Below are 25,514 nucleotides of genomic sequence, written 5' to 3'. Positions count from 1 at the left end.
GATAGATATTAAACCTATAAATAAATATAACTAAATATTTTTCAAGGCAATCGGTCTCCAAGATATTTTAAGTAAGGTCAACCTGTTGGATGATACAGTGTTATGTCTTAGGGCTTCACTCAAAGCACTTACTTGGATAGATGGTTTACTTATGTAACAACAATTTTAGCCAGAGTATTTCTAACCATTGGCAAACCGTTCACAGGGGGCTGGGTGCATGTAAGTGGCATGTGGTGGTTGAGGGTGGGGGGTGGAGGGGTTGGGGTTGCAGGCAAACTAAAAACAGACTAAAAAACAGTTGCAGAACACTATCTTCCCTCCGGGCACCTACAGGGAACATTCAGGTCTGGGTAGTAAAAACTGGCCTGAGCAAGTGAGAGCTCTGATTTGCTGACATCAACTCGCCCTCCTTACCACGCCTCCCCCCCGCTTTCCCAGCTCCATAACACACAGTTATGTATTAGATGTCACACGATACTGTAAAACATGGAGGGGCTCCGAACTTTCACCAGCCCGCCCTCTCCCTGTCTCTTGTTCTCGGCCTCCTACTCTGTTCATGTTCACTGGCTCTCTTTGTGTGGATATGGACTGGGGAAAAAAACAAGAACTGAAGGGAAAGGACGCGATTGTTCTGCTCCTCAAGTCACTTTTTCTGACTTCTTTTTAAATCTGAAATGTTTACAGAGTCAGAGAAAAGCTCCAGGGTCTTACAGTAAGATTTGTTGCTCTGTGTTTTTCCCTTCTCTGAGCTTGTCATTTGAAAACATGCACAGTAACAACCGACAACACTGACTCAGCATTAAAATACTGGGATATCTCAAAGATCGTAGGTGCCACTGATTCTCTGTGTTTTGTGTACACAGGCTGCAAAACACAGGGTGTGTGCAGAGGCCACTGAAATGTTTCCTACATGTTGGGATAGAACGAGTCTCTGGTTGGAGGAATGTGAGGTCTGAAGAATTCCAGGTTCAGTGAGTGCAATTTTGTCAAATACTGTGGGGGTCTTTTTTTACAGGCGTGTGTGTGCACTGTGTATAACCTTCCGTGACTGTTTGCATGTGCAGTGTGAGTGTGTAATCTGTACATTCACAGCCGTGTCTAAATAAGACCTGGCCGGTTGCAGCTGGGTCCAGTACAGCGCAGAGTTCACTCAGACGCAGGTGTAAAAGTTTACACAAGAAAGCCTGAGATGTGACCTTCTTGTTTACTGTTCCCCTGACAAAAGGTTACTGCAGCAGTGTTTTGCTGCGGCTGGCGTCCTTCACGCGGCCTTGACACAAGTATTGTTCCAGCTCTCCACAAAATGGACACAATGAAAAAGAGTTAACTGAGCTCGTGTTTGATCGCCCTCGCAGATGAGTCGGTCCACCCTCCCCAATGAGGTTGATGTCTAACCTTCCTTAACATAGGTTGGGCCAATCACAATCAATCATCTAAAATGGGGCAGGTTTGATTCGACGACTGACAGAGCTGTGCCCGAGATGGCAGCCGCTGATGGAGAGAGATCTGTTGAATCCACTGTGGAACCAATATATAACAAAATGTACAGTATATTTCCACTGAAAGAACTGCACACTGTTTGCGTGGCTCTGATTGGTTGTGGGTCGATTCTGACTAACAACACCCCCAGTAAAACAAAAATGAACTGCTATTGCGAGGCAAGTAAGTACCAACAGTTGACCCCTAGGCGTCACTTTTCCACATATGTAACCCTTGAGCGTCAACTTTTTCTTTGTGCAGGATATGTTAATAAACTTCCAATGTTCTCTGCTGCGTTGAAAGTTGATGCAAAGGGCAAGCAGTCCCTCCTCTGCTGATGGTGAAGACCACCCTTTGGTTTTGACGCCACAGTGGACTTTATACCACAATCTTTCACAAACCTTAAACATACAATAAGTAACTTTGGGGTCTCTCAATCAAAACAAAAACAAAAGATGTAGTTTGAAGATGTCGTGAAGCACTGTGGGATCGTGGGGGGCTGTTTTCTTTACCACTGTGGCTGAGGAAAATCACAAATCAAATCAAAATCAAATCATGTTCTCAGATGAAATAATGTATTAAAGCTTCATTCAGAAAAATGTAATGAATAATCCTAACCCATTGCGAGCGACCAAAACAAACAGTGAACGGAAAAAACAGCCGACTAGCTAAATGGCTGGCAGTGTGTTTTCCTTCATCATACTAGTTTAAAAACTCCACTGTCTCAACAACTAAACAATGGGGGAAAATAATAATAATTATTTGCCAGCTTCCATTGAACAAGGTAGGTAGGTGACCCTGAGATAAAATTGTCACTGCTGCCATGGTGATGATGATGTCACTACCACCTCATGGGAGATCTTCCGGTTGCCATAACAACTGTGCATTCTTCAGTTGTGTTGATTGCATTTTCTTGCCTTGCAGGTTCCTCTTTCTATTCAATTCTATTCTGCTGTGTTTCATTGCATGCGGTAATCCAGGTTTTATATAGGATCATATCCTCTCCTCTTGCCCCTGGATCTAGAATAATTGGAATATTTTTTCATTCTTGTTTCTTCCCTCCATAATCTCTCAGTTCATCCTCAGATACCTTTCTCATAACCATCACCGCCATCTTAGTCCTGCAGTATTGAAGATGGAAAGCACAGAGACCCACATAAGTGAACGCTCAGTCAGTTTACTATAATTTCACCATATCAGCACTATTAAAGGATTCTGCTCTAAATGAAAACGCAGTTGGAGGTCGTTTCGCTGACATGCTACATAAACACCAGTTAACGTTTTCCCAGCAATAAAATCAACGCTGGATTTAGCTCAGGCTTGTTTTTACTGGACTTTCACTGTCACTGAGAGAACGCTGAGGATGTGAAATGAAATACAAATGTCTGGTTCTCTGTTCGGACTAACTCCATATTCAGCAGAGTTCCTCCCCGATACAATTCTCTTCCTCTCTCTCCCCCTACCCGCCTCTCCTCCCCCCATCTCCCGCTCTGTGCGTGAGTCCACATGGCGGCCTAATCCCCTTACTGTAGCAGGGTAATGCCCATTGGCCAGAGCTGTTATCCGTGGTAGTAGATTAGATGAAGTTCAGCGCTGTCATGTCAGGGGGATAAACCCCTCCTGCTTCCACTGACACAGTTTTCTTATTGTCACCTCACAAACGTGACTCCACCTGATCTGAGAAGCTGGTGTGAAACTGCTACTCCCCCCCCCCCTTTCTCTGCCCCAGTTCCTCACTAATCCTCCTCTTTTGCTTGTCTGGTCCTGGTTTACACAAACAGAGGCCTGGCCTATGAGGAAGCATAGGCATATGCAGTAGGGAACTTATCTCAGCTATGTATCTTCAACTCGGGTAATTAACTCTGCATGTAGACTGTTCATTCAACTAAAATGTTAGATGATTAAAGTCTCCTGGCCAGCAACCCAGGACATGATCTATAACCAAACAGTTTTTACATAAAAAAATCTGTAATAAGGAGATGCTGATTGTGATACATTGCACAGTTTGCTTAAAAACATTTTTCAATTAGCACCGAACAAAGATGTGAAATTCATGTTGCTGCTGTAGGGAACTCGAAAGTCAGTAGGTCACATCATCGGGAAACCAGAGAATATCTCTAAATATGGGTTATATATAGATATTCTTGGTTTCCAGGTGATGTGTCCAGCTATTGAAATGAAGAAGTGTGCTCAGTGGCACACTCCCCTGCACATACTCATAGAGTGTTCCACTGAGCACACTTCTTCATTTCAATAGCTTTACATCAGTGTTACGTTTTTATTTCATCCTGTTTGGAGGAAATGTTGAAATCTGCTTATCCACTATGTCTTTTAAGCTTTATCTTTGTTAATCAGATAATAGGAGTTTGGAAGTTTTAGCACACAGAGATTCATTCAGTTAAAACCGTGCGAGTGAGACTGTACACCTACTGATATTGGGTTGGCACTATACTGGATGCTTTCAAATCTCACTCTTTCAGAAATTGGTGTGTAAATACAACTATCTTCTACTATCTTTTTTATAAACGAGACCTAAAAGAATCTTGCTGAGGGGGTCCTACAAAGCCAAATGCCAGCACAGGCCGGGCTCGTGGGGCCCGTCGGGGGACCAAGCAGAGGTCAGACAGAGGGGTCAGACGGTCTAAGCCCCCCCTTGTGTTGGAGATGCCCCTGGGATAGGTGCTCAGACACACCCAATCCCGTGAGAACAGTCACACTGTGTGGCTCCCCCGGGACACAGAGACACACGCATATCCATGTATAAAGTCTGCCCAGCCAGCCATCAGTAACTATGTCTGTCATGCCGGCACACACAGGCATGGACTTTATATACACACAGTGCAGTAAATGTGAATGCAGGTAAAACATCTGCCTGGTCAGATCTCATATGGTTCACACAGTAATATACTCACATAAAGATACACACACACACACACACACACACACACACACACACACACACACACACACACACAGGCAAATACAATCTTAGAGCATGTAGATGTGTGTGCTCCTTAAATACATAAGGAGACAGTGTATTGATTTGACTACAGAGACATGGCCCAGCAGGTCAGAAATCACCTTTTTATTCTGAGACATGCTGGGCAGGAGATCCATCACCACGGCAACTACAGATGTGACCTTAGAGCAGAGGACGTGTTAAATTCAGACATATACAGAATCTATTCTGAGCATGCAAACACAATCCTGCTATTTAGGTTTGAACATGGGCGGAAGAGCTGAAACAGAGTTGCAGGTTTATGAATGATTTTTTTTGTTCTCAGCGGTGATTTGTTTGTCTCTCTGCAGCAGGACGTGATTATGGTTTGGCTGGGAAGGATGGTGAGCGCAAACGTAGGCCAGGAGAACACAGTGTTCCTTTGGCAGAACATTCAGAATGCAGACAAACACAATTCCACCATAATTTGCCACTGATATCTCGAAATCAAACCAGAAATACTCAAAATATGACTATTTAAAGGAAAAATGGAAAGTGACATTTAAAACTAAAGGCTCTAATCACAGTTCATGACAATTGAAGAATATAACCAGACACATCCCTTGACAGACCTTACATTTACAAGTGCCTTACTTAGTTGGAAGAAAAACTCACATACCATTGACAAATTTACCTCAGTAAAATTACAAAAGTATTAAATAAATATCATGAGTAGCCTACTTAAAGGAAAATCAGCCACTATATAGAATTCCCCATTACAAAATAATGCACCATAAATTGTTAGATTATAATTATTGATGCATTGATGAGTAAATCCAATTAATATAGCAGTTTTTTTTAAATATGGGCCTAATCTGGACTGGTTTGTATTCTGCAGGGCTCCAAAAAGTCTAATCTTAGTTTCTAAGGATTTATCATAATTTATTTGTTGATTATATTTAATTTATTTGATCTCAATCAGCAAAGTAAATATTATCCAAAGTTAACATATTTATGAAATTATAAAGTAGCAGCAATTTAAATTATTGCGAAAATTACTGTTATGATTTGACTTCAGTGATTGTCAATAACAATTTACAAATGTCTGCAAGAATTCAAACAATGGATGCCTTCTAATTCCTTCCTTTGAAATGTTGAGAAAAACTGAACTGCTTGTTCTTGGTCCAAAGCAGATTAGAAATAAACTCAGTGAACAGAGCCAATTCCACAATCTCACAAAGCCCTATTATTAGAAATCTTGGGGTTTCAGAGGGGCCCCGACTACAAACCTCGAACAAAAAAATCTATATGTCGTCTTTGATTATACACATTGTTCACTTTTTTTTAATCACATGATTCCTTTCAACAGCACAGAGGTCATCCAGGAAAGAAATGAAATGGTTTACATCAACTTTCACTTATGTCCATATGTGAGACCTGAGGGGGAATGGATGTAATTGAAGACAAGGGATGAAAACAGTCGGATGCAGAGGAAAAACAAAGTATAGCTTGATGAAGAGACAGGTCAGTGATAATCAGAGATGTGTTAGTGTGATCAGGTGAATGTCAGCAGCTCCAGACGGACACATACCAGCCATGATACACCGAGATCATCAAGGCGAAGCTGAAGCCAGACATCAAATTTCCTGAGCGAGGGGCTGCTCTCTCTGTGTGTGTGTGTGTGTGTGTGTGTGTGTGTGTGTGTGTGTGTGTGTGTGTGTGTGTGTGTGTGTGTGTGTGTGTCTAAGATCACTCAGTACAAAGCAAACTACTCAGAGTGCAAACCTCTGCCAAAGCCCAACAGTCCCATTGTGAAACAACATTTAAATTCACTCATCATGATCCATAAATTATCATCTGTGAAATCAAGGAAAATGTAGAACAACATCCTATCTCGCTTTCCTATGTTAAAGAAAGTGAAAAAAGTTACTGGATCCGCCTCCTGATGCAGATCCACATCAAAATGTGGTTCTGCTTTGCTTACAAACAAACAAACTAACCAACAAACTAAAAGAAAGGGGTGAAAACATAACCTCCTTGGCGGAGGTAACTAAGCACCAGAAACATCTGAGACCTTCTGGATGAACCACCCGGCGCTAAACAAACAGTGGAAGTGACATAATGAGACAGAACAGGAAAGGTCACAATGTAAAACTCACATTGAAATTGTGTTAAGTAACAGTTGAAGTTAAACTAAGAGTTGGAAAAATATCGGAAAGGGATGAACAATAGTGTAAGTGGTGCATGGCGTCAAATAAGTGTCATTAATATGCTGAGGTTGTGAAATATTTGTTTTCCACCCCGGAGATTGTACATAGTTAAAATTATGAAAATTATGTGTTTTCGAGCGGGTTTTCACAAAAGAAAGTAATTGTCTATACACTCTTTAGTATAGACAATTATAAATACAAATAAATCTATACTTTCCTCCAAAATCTTAAGGTATATGCCATCAAATTTTGCAGTTGTTGTTTTCGTGTGAGTCAAGCTTCATTTAAATCCCCAGGTCACAGGGGGAAGCGCTGCAGGAGAACAGATCTGTTGTCTCAGCACACACAACATAAACTTGACATCCATCGCACATCATTGGCATTTTGGTCGCTGCTGTTTTTGCTTTGATGTTGTGATATATTTGCTATTTCCTCAATACAGACAAAAATGTGCGCTCATCATCCAAATCAGTCACACATAAAAACACTCACACAGCTCACACAGACAGACAAACAAAAGGATTCCACTTATTAATCTCACTTTCAGAGAAAACTGTGGGGACCTGTGTTTTGTTTGGTGCACATTCACCGTGTATTTCTGTACTGCAACACTTTTCTTGTCTGAAGGCAACATTGCATCAGGAATTCAAGGAGGAGTCGTACTTTAATTTGCATTACAGATTTGCATTTATTTTTTTTCAAGTCAACACAGCAACCTCTTAACATGCTCTTAACATAATGGAAACACACCCAATAACGGTGTGTTTCCATTATGTTAAGAGCACATGTTGTCGTGAGGACTTGTCATCGCACGTGCTGGTTGAGCTTTCAGGTGTGTTTGCTTGTGGGTGTTCCACGTCTCATTCATACCTGAGTCTGATGACGCAGTTACAGTATGGGGACTTGTTTTCCTTATTAGGACAAACCCGGTGAATATGTTGAATAAGGGTCAGGGTCAAGAAAGTAGCAGTTATGGTTAGGGCTAAAGTCAGTGGACAAGAAATTAATGTAAAGTCAGTGTGGTGTCCTCTGAAAACATGGAGACACAACTTTGTGTGTGTGTGTGTGTGTGTGTGTGTGTGTGTGTGTGTGTGTGTGTGTGTGTGTGTGTGTGTGTGTGTGTGTGTGTGTGTGTGTCTGTCAATTTGAGAGAGAAATGATTCTTTCCATATTCCACGCTGACCTCTGGTGGTTAGACAGGACATTACAAGAAGAATTAGCCCTTGACTGATATGACAGAAACAAACCACAGGGTGGAGAGAGAAGACAGGAGCAGACAGATGTTTGCCATGTTACTGCCTGAACCTCTGCTGCCACAGGGACAAGAGTGGATCTAATATCTATCAAACACCAACCAGTCACAAACAAAGCCTAGTGGAGAGCTCCTGGAGTTCAATGAAATACATGCACCAGCACAGGGGAGACACAAGGCTCTGATTCTCCCTCTGCTGCAAAACCACAAGCAGAGGCTTCTCATCGTACGTCTCCCTTGTTGTTCATGGAGAGTCTGAATCACTGAAACAACACAAGCCACTTTCGTACTTTAGGTACAGTTTCCAAATGTGTCAAGCACCAGGGTCAAATGCTTGGTAGGAGTCTTCTTTCTGGATTGGACGGCTTATTATTAATATTATTGTTATTATTGAGTATTACTACATTAGTCTTACGTTAGGTCAAATTTGGCTGCTGTTTGAAAGGGGTGACTGACATTTCAAGGTTTACAAATGACGGCTCATTTGACGCAGTAAAGCTGCTTTCAGACATGCACTGAACTCAGGAGATCTGCCGCAGTTTCTCTGCAAGAGGGCGTATGTATCCCGCAAATGTCCAAGTTAGAGCCTCCAGTTTCTGTTTAAAGTCTGCAGAAAGTCCGGAAGAGCCAATGTGAGAGGGTGGGAGGGATGATGATGTTTCTAACACCCGACAGATGCAAAAATTACAAACTGCGAAGAAAATCCAGACACAATTCTCCGATGATCCTCCGCAGGACATGTCTGAAATTGGCTAAATAACTGTACTTATTCCTACATAGTCACCGTAGGAAATGGCCATATGCCATATTTAAATAAACAGTCAGACTTGGTTCCTATGTGGCGTATGACTGAGATTCAATGTTGTTCCCTCACAAGGAGGTGAACATTTTGTCTGAGTTTGTTTATTTGTATGTTCACAGGATTATACAAAAACTACTCGATGGGAGCGATGGGGCATGTCCCTAGAAAGAAGCCATGAAATGTTGGTGTGGATCAGTGGTTCCAGATTTCTTTTTTTTTCACTTTCTTTAACAGTTTTTCAACATTCTTATTACTTTCTCAGAGAATAATTAATGGATCCTGATGAGAAAAATCTGTCATATTAAGGGGGCTGATATTTATAACGGTGCAATTTAAATGTGGTTTCATGAGGGGACTGATGATCTAGTTTTGAACATGTGTCTGGTGCTGCATGTTCTCATGTCCGCTGAGACTCAGATTTCCCCCCAGTAATGAGTCACACTCTGTGTACAAAAACATTCAGCTTTAATTAAATACTCCAAATCAACAAAAAAAAAATATGCAAACAATTTCCATTTGTTCTCATTGTTTTAGTTTCTATTGCATTTGAATGACCTTATTATCCACAGCATAAAAGGCATTAATCTACATTTAAGTTATATATATTTTTTTCTATCATTCACACATGGCATTGCAAACAATAAAGTGCTTTTTTTTTTTTTTTTAAAGATAACCTTCTCTCTAACCAATCAAACATACACTGAGTCAATACCTGCGACCCTCTTCAAGACAGTGGAATTTGTCACATACATGTGCAAGTACACGTTTATACACAAATACTCAATCCCACACATGTGCAGGAAACTGTTTCAACCCTGCAGTTCACATACATGCTTAACTCTGTGCTTTAGAAGTGTAAAGGTTGATTGAGGTTGTCACTCTGATAAGTACTGTTTAGTAGAATGTTGTAATTTTTGTTCCTTTTTTAAAAAACGACCTGTTGTTAACCATCCTGTCTGGGTTTTGACTGGTGATACACACAGTTTCCATCATGTTAAGAGCTGGAGAGAGCCGAGCTTAATCTCCGTACAGGCGTATACACACAAACATGCCCACACACACTCATCAAACCCTGTTTTGACCCCTGCCGATGGTCAGCTCGCCTCTTGTCTCGAGTGTGAGACGTGTGTTTCAGGCAAACAGGAAGCGCTACACACCAAGGATGTAGAAAAGCTTTGGCTACATCCATATTACTACATTTTCTTCAATCTAAAACAAACTCGGTCCGAAAGAGCGTTTTGGCTCCGTATCGATTTTCATCCCCGTCCATAATAACACGCGCATCACATGACCACTCGCGTACATTGAGCATGAATGTGTGCTGCAGATTGCTCGAATAATAGCTCATCTCCTTCACACGTTATGCATCATTGGAAAACGCAGACTTTAATTGTGCAGCAGTTGTTAGCAAAGATAACAGGGTCAGCAACGCTCGTAATTGATTATCCATATTGCGTTCTCCACTGGAGGCTAATGCAGATTGTTTTATTCTAGAAGGGGGTGATGTGACAAATCAGTGAAGGCTATGTCGTGACCAGAAACACCCAATCAGCAGGCGGCTGTGAGTGTCTACGCCATAATTTCCAAACATGCCCATGCCCGCCTGTCCAGACTAAAACGCAGCACCGGAGTTTTCAAACTAAAACGGGGCCAGCTGCGTTTCCGGACGTTTTGTTTTAGCAGCTTATAGTAAAACATAGTAGTGTGGATGTTGCCTTTGTGTAGTTAAGGTTCAGTCGTAAAGTTGTTGCCACCACTCAAACTTTCATGCTTTATTCTCAGGGTTTTAGTGGCACATTTTGACACTGATGCAAAAGTTTTTTTTTATATTTTCAAACAGATGTTGTAATAAAGACCTGAAACAAAGCATGGAATATAGTTGCTGTGCTATACAGAGTACAATTTAAGTGTAAAGTTATACTCATGCTGATTATAAAACTGTGAGTAAGTCCCTGAAATGTTCAGGATTCGTGCTTGAGCTAGGACTGATTGAACGAGCACCACTGTACATCATGGTGGCGCTCATGAGAATGATTTGATGCTTTGTGGGTGACTTCCTTTCTGTGTCTCTGTCTTTACACTGACCACACACCCACCCAGACACACACACACGCACGCACGCACGCACGCACACACGCGCACACACACACACACACACAAACACTCACACACTGTCCCACATCATGAGACAAGGGGACCAAATCACAGTCAAGGGGGAAATAAGTCTTTCACATACAACTTCATTGATTTCTACTCCTTTCACCCCCTTATCCCCACAGCGTCCTCTGATGGATCATTTATGCATCTTGTGTTTGAATTGAAACTGACACCAGAGCAGAGTAAAACTATAATTTCTCAACAAGTCACAACATTGCTGATAACTGAACAGGCAAAACCCCAACGAAATGAAATTAAGGAGTCCGTTTTTTTTTCAGTTTGTTGTCTTCATGGATGATTCAGTGAGACTGAGCCAGTTATGACGATGAGTCATTCACCTTTGACACAATTCAATCCAGTGCGTTGTGCTCTGTATCTGCCATATCTTTGATCAGCAGCAGGCCAATCAAATGGCAGGAAATCAGGACATCCCAGCGCGTGATGTGGATCTGAGAGCTGACGTTGTTAAGAGTGGCGTGGAGCTGCAGAGCTGACTGACAGTTTAACAGCGTCTCCCTTTTACCATCACAACGTCCATCAGCCGTTTTGGAAGGCACGTAACATTTCAGAGTGCTCTCCACCAAACAGATGTCTATGTCCTGTTGTTTTGAGTGACAGGCACTTGAACACCTTTCTGTCCCGTTGCTATGGACACAAGCAATAGACAAAGAGCTTATTAGTCACATACAATATGAAGTTGTAGCAAGTATAAGAGTGAAATGGACACAAAACTATGACTGTGAAGAAGCTTACCCAATAAGTATTTCTCTTTAGCCTCTGCTCTCTCTTTGGCATCAAAGTACCAGACTGTGATGGCATAGCTGTAACACACAAGAGGAGGGATTGAAACAAGAATAAGGGTTAGCATCTCTTGTGGATTCATGATATAATTCTGGACGGGAAGTTTTATGTCTTGTTGTGTAAGATAATGTAAGGGTTTCAGTTTAGTTTCCCTTGCAGTTTTTAGACTAATTGCTTTGATCATTAAAGGAGACATATTGTGGTATTTCAGATTTCCCCTTTCCGCTCGTATATTATAGGTTATTTATATGTAAAAGTTAAAAAACACTGTTCCAGAAAATCCTAAAAGCCTCGTCAGTAGCTTCCTAATGATTGTGATGTCATGTGACATCACAATATCCCACATTTGCCTAATGCGAGCCTAGTGGCTAGACTTGCAAGCAAGAACGGAGACCGACATTTCTTACACATGCTGAAAGCGCTTGACCAATCACAACAGAGTGGGCCAGCAGGCCAATCAGAGCAGACTGGACTTCATCAGCAGGGCGGAGTCTTAAAGAGACAGCAGCTTAAATCAAGTGTTTCAGACAGAGGCTGAAAAGAGGAGGTACAGCAATGAACAGTAAAAGGACATTAGAGACTGTAAACCTTTTCAAGTAATAACACAAATTTAAATTATGATCCTGAATATGAGCATAATATGTCTCCTTTAAAATTGAGCCCCGCAGATATTTCTGTAGAGAAATGGTTCTGCTGTTGAGCCGAATAAGGACCAGGCAAATTTCTGTTGACTTGTCTGTGTGAGAAAATGTGTCCATCTTTGTTATTCTGCTAAACTAATGTTAAAATAATCTGTAAATTTAAATAAGAGTTCTCAGGAAATAACATATATCCCAAACATACTGATCATTATATCCCCTCTATATATTCCAGGGGGGAAAGAAAATAAATAAAATGATAGTAATTACATTTGACATGCAAATATACGGCTGTTGGATTTTTATAAATGTAGAAAATGTAAAAATAAATTGAGATAATGGACAAAATACCTAAAAAATTTAAATTTTAAAGCAACATGTCAGACAACAGATAAAAAAACGTCTTGTCGTTGAGCGAACAGCAAACTGTCTGGGACAGTAAATATCTCAGGCATCAGACAGTTAATTCCTGCAGTTTCTCGTCTCTCTTGTGGGGCTGTGTTGTTTATTCCTGTCTCTCATGTCTGCGCCTCTTCAGCACGAGTCGTGCAATCGAACCTTCCTCCCCTCTCCCTCCCAACATCCCCCTCAGGAAACACATACTTCCTGCCTGCGGCCCCACCTCGCCCCCCAGCAGTCAGGACGGGAGGGGAGAGGAGATGCAGGAGCGAAAGGACATGTTTCCTCAATGGACTGCTTAGGTTTGTAATGTAACTGATGGTACGTTCACAAGTACTTGTACCAGTCTGTTTATGTGAAGAGCAGGTTTATCTCAGAGAAATTATATACAAGTGGAGATCCTTGTTTCTCTACAATACAACTGTCAAAATCTATTCTAATTCTACCTCCTTTTAACTGGATGAATTTACAAGAATGCAAGAATATGTGTTTGCGAGTAATTGCTGTGTACTTGTCTATCTGGTTGTGTTGCACTGTGCTGCTGTATAGACAGGTTACTCACCGAGTGGCGTAGGCTGGCTTGACTTCATGCGGGTTCCTGCGGTCGGACCAGAAGATGAGCAGTCGGTCAAACAGAGGTTCGATGTTGGCGACCACATTTTTACCTTCAGGGTAGATCTGCAACAACCCTCCTTGTTTCTACAAAGGCAAATACACACAAAACACACAACAGGGTAAGCATAAGGAATTGTTGTAATTCCCAGAGGATGAAAATGTGTATTTTTTTTACTTTTTCTTGTGCCAATGAGCATTTTAAGTTTTTATCAATTTGCTAATGTATAATTTAACCAAATGGCTGCAAGACTTTAAGATTCTCTGAGCTATTAGTTGCACTGAAAAGATTCTAAAGTGTAATAATATCAGATGCACATTTAAACCTATGATGTCATCAGGTGTTTTAAGACTGCAATGGTCGACATTTATAAAAATATTAATAAATACTATAAGTAATTATCATATGTACAGATATAAATGTAAATTGAACGGATATTGATAATAAACTTACCTTCACATCCCAGTTCTTGTTAAGGTAGTAGATACATGTGATGCAGCGACCGTCACCGTTAGGATTGTCAACATGGCGGACATACCCTGCCCCGTTACCCGGGTAACAGGCAACCATGGCCTAAAAAACAGAAGAAATGGGAACATTAATTGTGCATTTGAGAACAATTCTGACCATTAAAATACATTTCATGCAGCACCACAAAAACAGTTTTGACAACACGAATTAAGTTATTTATCATCTTTACCGGACGACTTTAGTAAAAAGTGAATTGTGTCATGGTCTATTTGACAAGATGAGAAAGCAAAGTGCGGGCAATGAGCAGTAAAGAGCTATAGATGACCAATCAGAAATTAGAACGATATGGCCAAATATTACACTAAGATTAAAAAATGTCTTGTCAGTCAATATTGACAATTACCCCTATGATGTCACATTATCATTCCTTGCTGATCGAAGGTTGTGGTTTTAGACTCTAAATCTTTATGAGCAGATAATGACAAACGCTTCTAAAACCTTTTACAAATCTGAGGGAGATCAACGATGTGTTATATCTCCTCACTGTGTTTACAGAATGCATAAGCAATATATCGATGAAAATATAGATTGCAAAAATGATTGATATTGTTTTATTGCCCGGCCCTAATTAGATTCTCAGTCAGCACAAGGAAGATAAAAGAATTAATCTCTGTAACTGTCTGGTTTACATTTCTTCTTTCATCAAACCATCTCTTGCCATTTTGCTTTCCCACTGCTCCATAGCAGACTCTTTCCCCAGGTGGACTTCTTGTCTATTCAGCATCACATTCCATAATGTGATTTGTGAAACACACACACATACGAGAGGAAGCAGCAGAGAAATACGTCAGCGTTCAACTTCGGCTACGAAACGATCTGCAGATATCATCCTATATCCATGTTTAAACAATGGGCCTCGCGCTGGTATTTCCCCTGCTTGACGTCTGCGTGTTGGAGGCTGAGATGTGGGAGTGTGTGGGAGTCTGAACCACAGGAACATGCTCGTGTTTCAGGGTTTTAAACCGCCTCCACCGGCCGGAGCAAACAAGGTGTACAGCTGATTCCCTCACAGACTGACATGAGCCTGAGAGAGGTTGGAGGATACTGTCCCTGTCTTGACTTACTGTATGTTGTTCTGCTTGGGAGGCAAAAGTTACAGCATCAGACGTGAGAGCATCACTTCAGCTCAGCTCTGGGACACTAACTCATCACTAACAGGTTCTGCTCTGCTGCGCTATCGATTTAACTCGTCTCAAACCATCATTTAAGCTCTGGTACGACACTGTGAGAGTCTTAACCCCCCCGAGGAAAGCAAAGAGCGCTCCTCACAGAGATTTCTGAGACAAACGCTCCTGTCCCCGTGTTGTTTGTGGAATAAAAGTGACCGGTCAGCTTTGTTTGGCTGTATTCAGCGGTCGCGCTGCACCTCCTCCCCCTCCTCCCTCCTCATTCACAGCCAGGCGAGTTTGGTCAGATCGCGTGTGACTCATTACTGACCAACGCTCACAGTCAGAGCTCATTAACCTCTGGACCTTTTTCTGCTCTGGGCTGCAGCTGAAAACCAGACGTGCTGCGTCAAAATTAACATTTCAACACAAAGAAAAATGAAGAGAAACAGTGAGCAAAGAAGGAGACAGTGAGCAAAGAAAGCTGAATGTAAATAAGGTAGGTTTCAGAATCTTTCAAAAAGGGGGCACCTTCTGTTCACCTTGTAGAATTGGCACCACTTATTGAAATAAGGAGGCTTAAACCCTCCAGCAGCCGCAGGATCAGTTCCAATCCGGCCCTTTGCTGCCTGTCATCCCTCTCTGTCAAATGTTCACGCTTACAATGTCCGATCAATAAAAAGCTAAAATGCCCAAAGAATATCTTAAAAAGAAAAGAAATTCTCTCAGGAATTGGCTTTGCAAATGTCTTACGAGGTTGGCAATGCACCCAACACATGTATTACCCCTCACAGATGCATACAATGCATTTTGATGGGTAACACTGACAGTGAACATGAGTTGGTTTCCATTCACCTCTTTTTGAATTCAAAATGACAAAGAGCAATAATGCAAAATATCTCTCAGTACACATATTTCTCCGTCAATTCACATGTGTCTCAACCTGTACAAAACTGATCCACCATCATGTCAGGCGACAACCGTTGGTATAGACAGGAACTTGTTGTGACAAGTTCTATCTTATAGAAATGTATGTTCATGCTCGTGTTCGTGTTTCAGAATCACAGTAAAAGGCTGTTTTTACATTAGGTTTAGAAACCCAAGGAAAAGAAGAAAACCAAAGGAATAATATCCGTCGATGTATTTTTAACTATATTATGGGGATATTCAATTATTGTAAATAGGGCTGGGGAATAAATGGAAAATGGTCAGTAATTATACAGCATTTTTCTAGTCTTGGTGACAAATCAAACCGCTGACGACCGCTCTAACCCCTATGCCAATACAATTATGAAAATATTTTGTATCAAAAGCAAAAGATCTATTTCATCATAATGTAATGATTATATGTTCTACCTCGGAAAATGTTTTGATGTTCAGTGTTTGTGATTCTCTGCTCATGAAGGAAAGTTTAAAACCACAACTTTCACTAAGGATAAAAAACTTCAAGAAATGATAATGTGACATTTATCATGATATTATTAATATCAACTGATATGGAAATATTTTGATATAGTTTTGGGCCATATCACCCAGCATTAATTTTCAGTAGCACTATGGGTTAACATGCCAGCATTAATGTATCAGAGTTAATAGAGTGGTGGACACTGTATTTGACTCTGAGACACTGCGAATGAACAACGAGATGAATCTTTTATTAAGTTGAAATAAAATGTTCGATGTGTACATGGTAGAGAAAAAAAGAGATTGATTTTTCTCCTCACATTTAAAAATGAGATTCTTTTTTTTGAATTTCTTTGATCATGTGTTCATTTTCAAGGAGGAGTTTTCCCAGCAAGTAGATTTTTTTTTAAACTGTAACAGGCAAATGCAATTTAAGACAGTTGATATGTACTGTGCCACACAGCTCAACCGTAGCCTGCAGCATAAACACACACACACACACACACACACACACACAAAATGTCTCTGTCAAAGCTTACACAAGACAGACAAATAATTTAGGACAATTATGAGATTTGTTCTAAACCAGAAATATAATTTCATAAACACCCACACAGTTTCACTCTCCTTCACACACACAGAAACAGAGCGTGACACAGCACGTCTCGATCCTATCTGCCCTGTCTGTCGTTTCTGCTCTTCTCCCGCCTTCATCTCTGCTGAGATCTATGCCCACAGTACGTTCATGTCTAATTGGCACCGACCTCCTGTCTGCCAGGCACCGGCATTACCGGCCTAATGGCAGCGCCGGGGCAGATACCCGCGCTGTCAAGGTGATGGCCCTGGAGCGCAGAACAATCTGTTCCGGACAAGAGCAAAAAACAAATGCCAATGCTGCACACATATTCTCATAAGAGGGATGATGGTGAAGAGAAGAGAGTGGGTTGATAAGGCTGAACAAATACAGGCACTAGAAGGAGTGAGGAAGAGCATAGGCGTGTGAGCGGGAAGGAGCAGGGGTTCAAACAAAGATGAGGATGTCGCTGGTGAACTGTGATGATGGCAGACAGATAGAAAAACTGTGGAAACTTGAAACCTATAAGGAAACGGGTTAATAGCTCTTAAAAAGTCATATTTGCTAAATGAATCATACAAACGACTGATACAGAGATTTAAGATGAAGCAGACATAAGGTCTTTTAAGATATAGACTGTTTAAAGGTATAATGCTGGTTCTTTTTTTCTGAAACACTTTTTATCGTGCTTGCTGAAATCCTCTCCGTGTCCTGATAGCCGGGGGGATGGCTTGTATTAGTTGCATTCATTCTAACTGTCGCCTGCACTTGCTAGCTTGTCCAGGGTTACCAATCCTAGCTTATTGACACTTATAGTCATTTATAGCTTTAACTAGAAGGGAAATTTCCCCCACAGAGGCCCAGCAGTCCCCTTAAATACAATCAACCTGCACAAAATGTCACACACTCATAGATATCAGTTCCTTAAATAAAATTTCCCATCCAGATCCATGAAACATTTATTTCGAAATCCACGCCCTATGTCGCAATGCTCAAGAAAAAAAAAATTCTGGATCCACCCACTGATCTGGATCCGACCATGGATATGACAAACACCAAATCTTTCCACCAAGTTTTGTGTTAATCCATCCAGTACTTTTTCTGTAATCCTTATAAACAAAAGCACTGTGATCAAAATGCATCAGGAGGAACAGAGGTATTTATGAGTCAGTAAAATGTGCAGCTTAAGGGCTTCAATAAGAAAAGACTTTAAGAGTTCAAAGCCTTCAGAAGTCATCAATATGACCCGAATAAAAGAACGAGACAAAACAGTATTTTCCTCAAGCGAAAAACTAAAAGGCTCATAATGAAATACCACAGCCCTGAGAGATTGTGGTTTATTGTAAACTTGCAAAGTCAGTGAGGGTCAGACCTTCCTTCAGGACGCTTCAGCACAACAGGCATTTACCATCTCTGGGGTTGAATCCAGCTGAGTCACTAAATGTGTCATCTCCCTTTCTTTCCACAGCTGATTAGTCAGAAGCGACCTGGACGACAGGGAGTGACCAAACTTAAGATCAGCGATCATTAAGCGAGGGTGATAAAGGTCTTGATGATTGAAACTGAATTATGAAGAAAACGCATCGTCACTCCCAGTGTGTATCTGTGCCGTCCGTTCCTGGTTCGTCATTGGCCAAACATTCAGCTAGAGTCTGCTTCTTTGTGTGTGTGTGTGTGTGTGTGTGTGTGTGTGTGTGTGTGTGTGTGTGTGTGTGTGTGTGTGTGTGTGTGTGTGTGTGTGTGTGTGTGTGTGTGTGTGTGTGTGTGTGTGTGTGTGAGCTTGTGTCTGACATTCTGAAGTCAAAACCAATACCCCCATTTAAATATTTGCCGGTAATTTCACTGACATACAATATAATATATGGCAGTTATTTCTTATGCGCACATTAAAAAAGTTGGGAAATGTTCTCAGCTCTTATGAAATCACAATGACTCTCATTATGCATGAGTCATCCCTGGACGTTAGGGCGTTGGTTGTGTGTGTGTGTGTGTGTGTATGTATGTGTATGTGTGCAATATTCTATATACATACTTGCATTTTCTGTAACATGTTTCCAAAACGAGATTAATGAAATCTTTTATTTAGATTAACAGAAAATCTACATATCTTGTATAGATGTACATTAAAGCTTTATATGGGCGTCAATGTCCCATAACAGTGGAGATAAAAATAACACCAAAAGGAAGACGAGGTGACAAAGACCATGCAGTATACTAATCCTAACCAACCCCAGCAGCTTGGAGAGAATTCAACAAATAAGACACAAATCATGTCATTATATCGTCTTGGAAGCAAATATTAACCAGTGATGATTATGACAGTCTGCATTGTTAAACACTGGGTCTGTTTTACCCTCAACTAAATTAGTACCACAAGGCTACATTTATCTGTCCATCTATCCTGCACATCCAGACGAGCTAGCTCATAGCTCTCCTGCTGTGTGTGTGTGTGTGTGTGTGTGTGTGTGTGTGTGTGTGTGTGTGTGTGTGTGTGTGTGTGTGTGTGTGTGTGTGTGTTACTATGTGACTTCTGACTCCTGCCTGCATGGTGGCACTGCCAAGCTCTATGTGGGCCATCTGAGGACACGCCGCTGCAGCAGACATACTCGCTATGACGAAGCTCCTGCTGCAGCGGCCCTCCTCGCTCTTGCTCAACACCGTCCTCCCACTCCTCGCTCCCTATCCCCCACCCTCACCTCCTCCTCCTCCTTCATGCATCTTATTCCCATCTATGCACAAATACAAGACTTTCCCAAACACCACCTTGCACCATGTTAACGCTGTAATCATTTCTAGGCTGCAGAACCTTGCTGCTGCTGCAGCTGACAAGCAGGAGTTAGACTCTGGTGGTGAAGCATTATTTTGGGCATTGCCTGCCCCTCTCTTTCTCTCTCCATCTCTTTTATTCACAATGCGCAGCTCTGTTACCAAGGTAACGGCGGGAACATATTTTGTCCAAGTAGCAAACAAGGGGATTGATAAGACAAAGAAGAAAGGGAGTGAAGTAAAGGATAGGGGGGAAAGGAAAAGGAGGTTAGATTAAGTGGTATGAAGGGAAATGATGTAACGAAAAAATAAGGTTCAGGGGATAATTTTCATTAGACAATGAGTAGGACGGAAAAGACGCAGTGACCTTCCATCAAACTGCGCACACTCCATCGCCGTATCTATCACTACGCCCATCTCCTGCACTCCTCCACACGAGCCCCCAGCCAGAACATTTTGTACCGTGTAGAAGTGAACTTTTTTTAATGTACCAAGGGCTAATCAACTGATCTGGTAAGTAGATAATTGCTGTGTGGTCATTTAACATTTTTACCAGGTAATCACACAGTTACTCACTGCCCTGCCAAATAATGAGTGAATGAATAACCTCTTCGGCAACTAAACACAACATTGTATCCTGGAGACTAAAACTTTCTATAAAACCAGAACAAATTCATCTTATTATAAAACTGTCCATCACTATTTCTATGCACTTGTCGTGACTGTTTTTAGACCTCATATAAGCACCTCTCCAAGTGAAACAACAATAATAATATTAATATACATCATAAATCCGCTAAGGCCCCGTCCCCCTCTGAAACCACATTTAAATTCACTACATCTACAGTTTTATTTGATCCTGCACCAAATTATTTATATATATATAAAAAATACTAGATTTTTTTATGCCTTATAGCTATTAATTATTCTGGGAGAAATCAAGGAAAATGTTGAAAAATATCTCGCAATGTTAAAGAAAGTGAAAAAAAATTACTGGATCCGTCCCCTAATTCAACGGCTTCTTCATTCGGTCATGCTCCCCCCCTCCACTTAATTCCATGGAGCTCTGTTGAGTAGTTTTTGCGTAACCCTCTTAACTATAAAACAAACATATGACAGAAACTGGCATCAACACAGTTTATGTTTAGTTCATTATGATAAACATCATAGCAGCAATAAACCTTCTTTGTCCTCAGGAAAACTTCAGTGGGCAAATGTTTCTACAAACAGTCTTTCTAACTGAAAAGTTAGACATACTTTCCCGGATTGCTTTCATTTGGGCAGAGCTCCGGCTGCAGCACGACTTTGACCTGACAGCAGCACAGTCAGCCCACGTTCATGGCAAAGGCTGCTGATGTGCAGCAGAAACCACCGGCCTCAGTTAGAACGCTGCCTAAAGCTTATGTAAATGACTAGATGTGCGGCGAGGGCAAGGTGCTACGTGTGACGTTACACAGACGTGGGTGAACAAGGCCATCGGGACATTACATTAGGAGGAGAGGGGGGTAATAACTGTGGATGGTTTTATCAATCATTGAACACACAACCTACACATGATCGGAAATAGTTTCAGACAAATTCAAACATCTGTTAATGAAGGTGTCCTCATTAAATATGAAGAAGGGCCACTCTGCTACAAAAATAATGGACATATATTTACTCTGCAGCCTCATGAACAGATCCACAGGACCGCTGAGGTAAACCTTGGCTCACCAAAAAAACATTCAGCCCATATCTACCACTTTTTTAAATCTTTCTTTTGGAAATTAGTCCAAGCCACACCAATCTGCATCGTCTGGATCTGTGCTACTTTAAATCTCGACTGAGCAAGGGGGTCTGTGGACACACTGAGGATATGTTGGGTAACTGTCTAGCTGGGCATGTAATGGTTAACTTGCGGCTGATAGGGAGACAGGCCATGAAACTAGTGTAGATCCCGAAATAAAAAATGGTACTAATACAGAGCCACTCACACACAAAAAGACACAGAGCGACAGGTAGAAGGATTTTTAAATTCTTAATCCAAGTGTTTTTCGACAATTGTCCTCCTAACTGGTTCTTCATGTTACAGGGGAAAGTGGGAGGTGGTACAAAAAGATTCAGGATGGAGATTAAACCAGACTGTGTTACTAGGAGGGGTAGGGTGGGTGTGTCTATGTCCTGGACACAAAGTCCACAACTGTGTCCAGGACAGAGGATACAAAATGCCTGCCAGCTCGTCTGCGGACTTCGACAAAAACTGATTAAAATGGTTATTCCCTTTAGAGTTTAGAGTAGAGTCTTAACTGGTGTGCAGAGTAGGAAACAACCTCCGTGTAAACAACCTTCATTAAAAAAACACCAGAGAAGAAAGCTGTGGTCCAAGTAATAAATGGCCGGGGCAGGCACTTATGAATGCGGGGCAGTACTGCTTAATTTAGCTGCAAACTTGTAAATAGACCTAGCAATGCTTACGAAATGTATAGAAAACAGTATATAATTTTTGTTTCTGGTACATCCTCATTACACAAGCACGAATATAAGCTGTGACATCATCGTTTCCCAAAAGTTGAAAATCTGCACTTTAGAGGGCAAATCTCTGTTTTAGAGACTTAAAACGGACGTGAGGGTCAAACACAGAGGAAAAAGTTTGTTTTTGCAAAATATCCCCATTAATGCGGACAGGGTCGGAGGAATGTACTGCAGTCACTGTGAAATAAAAGAGAAAAACATGTGGCTTACATGGCATGGGTTAAGAGATAAAGGAAACAAACAAACAAGAACACACAAGTGCCGTGTGTGTAAAGGTCAAAGTAGTGGTAGAGAAATTCTTCAAAGGCTGAGTTCTATTGATGACAGAGGAGATACGGACCCAATGTTTTGCTTTTTTTTCCTCCTGGGTACAAGTGGTATGAAGGCACAGAGGCAGATCTACACCCGGACACAGAGCCTGGTGAGAGGGAAGGATCTTCCCACAGCCTCCCTCATGTGCCAGCAACATCAGGCTCATCCCGACATCCTACCTGACGCTCTGTTCACTCTCCCACTGCAGTACGAGTGTATGTGTGTGTGTGTGTGTGAGTGCGTTTGTGTATTTGCCTGGTTGTTGGCATTAGAAAGGCAAAGCGGGAGCAGACCAGATAATGACACAACCGGCCACATGCTGGAAATTCAATGATGTCGTCATCCTGACACCGCCACCTGTTTTCTGTGGCATGTCGCTTGAAAACAAACCCCTGCCTCACCCCCTCTCCCCCATGTCCCCACCCTGGGCCTCCTCTCACCTTGGTGCGTCCATTGATGACACAGTCGCCCAGCTGTCCATTGGCTGCGCTGTACATGACGGCCTCATCAATGTGAGCCATCAGCGCCGTGATGCTCTTGCAGCCGGGCTCCTGTCCCTCCACCCAGGCGATCTGGTCGCCCCGGATGTTCCCTGAGGGGATGCTCCTCTGGCTCACCAGCTGCCCGCCCTGAAATTTCCCGCTGTGGTTTAGGACATCCACTTCCTCCAGGACCCTGTCGCCCAGCTGAAGGCCCAGAAAGTTGTCCTTCACGCAGATGCCGTAGTATTTCATGCAGGGGACGATGTACTGCTGGGCGATGCGCTCAGCCGACCAGCCGGCCCCTGTGGGAGGTGGGGTGGTCGGGATGCAATTGGCCTCCACGGATGAGGTCTGGCTGGATGCAGATGGCGAGCCCAAGGAGGCCACCTTGAGTCCATTGTGCTGGTTAGTGTGAAGGGAAGGAGGGGTGAAGGGAGACTGGGGGGGGACACAGTGCACACAACTGATAGTCATTTGGTTGCAATGGGAACTGTTGCTGCAGTTGAAGGTGGCTGTGAGTGGGGCGACTGCTCGTGCCACCCTGGGGTTCTCTGGAGATTTGTGGGCCACGCTTCCCTCGGCCAACCATCTCCTCTTTATGTCTCTGGGGGCAAATGCAGGACTCACAGAGCCCCCTGACCCCGGTGACCCCACCACCAGCCCATTAAGAGTCTCCATGTCCCGGTTCTCTCCACCCCTCCGTTTCTGTGGGGGCACCTGTCTGACTTTCAGGTCACCCTTCATCCTCCTCATCGCTAAAGGGCACTTCTCATGACCAGTCCGGTCCCCGTTCTCCCCCCGAAAGGCCCTGCTGGTGAAGGGGTAAACGAGGTCACCAGTTACACCCGCAACCCCCTTCATCTGCGGCGGGTAACCGCTGGGCGTGTGCGCAGTGACGCCTGCGTGGCTGCCCTCCACGGTGGCGGAGGGAGACACCAACCCGGCGTTGTAGAGCGGCACGCCGGTCTTGCACTTCTTCGTCGGCGCGGTGATCCCAGGTGAGTCGGTCTGAGAGGCCAGACCCGCGAGGAGCTCCGCGGCGGTGGGGCTCCCGGCCGCCGGCGCGCAGAAGCCTTTCAGCCCCATGTCCGCCCGGTACGCGCGGTGGATCTCTACCGGTGCTCGGCCGCTCGTCCCCCCCTGCTGCTGCTGCTGCTGCTGCTGCGGGGCTGAGGCTGCGACGGATCCGCGGGAGGAGCTCGGGTTTAAAAGGTCCCTGTGTCCCAAGCTCTCCATTTCATCTCGTCATGTGCTCGGTGCGCACGTAGCTCACGTCCTCGCCTCATTTTCTGGCTGAGCAGCGGAGCCACACAGCGGAGACGAGAAGTTTCATGTCCGAGTCCAAACCCACTTGTTCCTCACTTCGTCTCATCCAAACCTCTGGAGCAGCTGGATGTTTATTTGTGTCCAGCTTCTTAACATCTGGATGCTGTGAAGAAATCGGTTGAGAGTAAGATGAATCACTTTAGGCCCAATTATAACACAGTCAATAAATCTACCGTGTTTTATGGTGTAAAACGCCTGTTATGTATTTATATACAAATACTGAAAACAGGTTACAAGTATGGAGGATAGAAATACTCATACGATATTAAATAAAAGTATTTAATTCAGTCATTTTCAAATTGCAATATTGATTTCATATTCAAAGCTGTTTTTTAATAATTAAGAAAATGCTAGAAAAACTTACTTTTACTGTATATTTAAACCCACTAATATGAATACTACAATCATAAAGATCCCTACTTTAAACATACAATTACAATTGCACATTGAAATACTTCTACTGCATATTGATCACCAACTTAGCAGCTCCGCTCCCTCCATAACAAGTGAGAATGAAATCACACAAAATGATTAATTCAGTTCAAATGCACATTGCAGGATTCGCAGGAAATTGATTTACGTCCAAAACAAATAATAACCCACGTGAAATTCCTCTCTCCGGTTCTTACCTACGTGCGTCTGCAGCGATGCAAATCCTCCGTGAGCGTACGTGACAGGCTGAGAGTACGCATGTTATTTCCGGGATTGCCCATGCGTGCGTGCGTGTGTGTGTGCGTGGTGGTGCGTCCCATCCAGTTTTCTTGTCGGTTATATATAATGTGGAGGCGGAGGAGGAGGAGGAGGAGGGGGACGGTGCACGGTGCACGGAGACGTTACACCCGACACCGGGACGCAGGGAGGGAGAGCGACCCACCGGAGCCACGCGAGGTCCCCGAGACCACCACACTGCTCTCCCCGGTGTGCCGCTGAGAGAGGGACGCCGGTTAGAGTCTGTGCTCCTCTCTCCACCTCCTCCTCTCTCTCTCTCTTCGCTCCTCCTCCTCCTGTCTCTCTCTCTCCCCACTCCCTCCTGTCATTTACACGCAAACAAGCCACGTGATCACTTCTACTACACACACACACACAGTCTCATGATGGCCCAGCATCAGATTTATTATTGAGTTTCGGTTTTTCAACATACGATGAATTTGCTTTTGGTGTTTTGGTGCATAACAAACATATTAAAGGTTCAGTGTGTAGGATTTAGTGGTGA

General features: G+C 42.7%; 1 protein-coding gene across 2 annotated transcripts; it reads right to left on the bottom strand.

Annotated features, from left to right (window-relative positions):
- Positions 1 to 9,129: 9,129 nt before the first annotated feature.
- egln2 (egl-9 family hypoxia-inducible factor 2) lies at positions 9,130 to 25,293 on the bottom strand. 2 transcript variants are annotated; one of them, XM_035154633.2, is made up of 6 exons: positions 24,931 to 25,293; positions 22,934 to 24,404; positions 13,743 to 13,862; positions 13,239 to 13,375; positions 11,592 to 11,659; positions 9,130 to 11,483 (listed from the first exon to the last, which is right to left on the bottom strand). In XM_035154633.2, exons 2-6 carry the CDS (start codon positions 24,209 to 24,211, stop codon positions 11,431 to 11,433), a joined length of 1,656 nt encoding a protein of 551 aa, XP_035010524.2. In that variant the 5' UTR covers positions 24,212 to 24,404; positions 24,931 to 25,293; the 3' UTR covers positions 9,130 to 11,430. The 2 variants fall into 2 exon arrangements, with proteins under 2 accessions (XP_035010524.2, XP_035010525.2); XM_035154634.2 differs by having other exon boundaries at positions 24,935 to 25,293.
- Positions 25,294 to 25,514: the final 221 nt, after the last annotated feature.

The sequence above is a fragment of the Hippoglossus stenolepis genome, chromosome 4, assembly GCF_022539355.2.
Source record: "Hippoglossus stenolepis isolate QCI-W04-F060 chromosome 4, HSTE1.2, whole genome shotgun sequence".
Lineage (NCBI taxonomy): Eukaryota > Metazoa > Chordata > Actinopteri > Pleuronectiformes > Pleuronectidae > Hippoglossus > Hippoglossus stenolepis.
The sequence above is the reverse complement of the archived record's forward strand: the minus strand, read 5'-3'. Positions and strand labels throughout refer to the sequence as shown.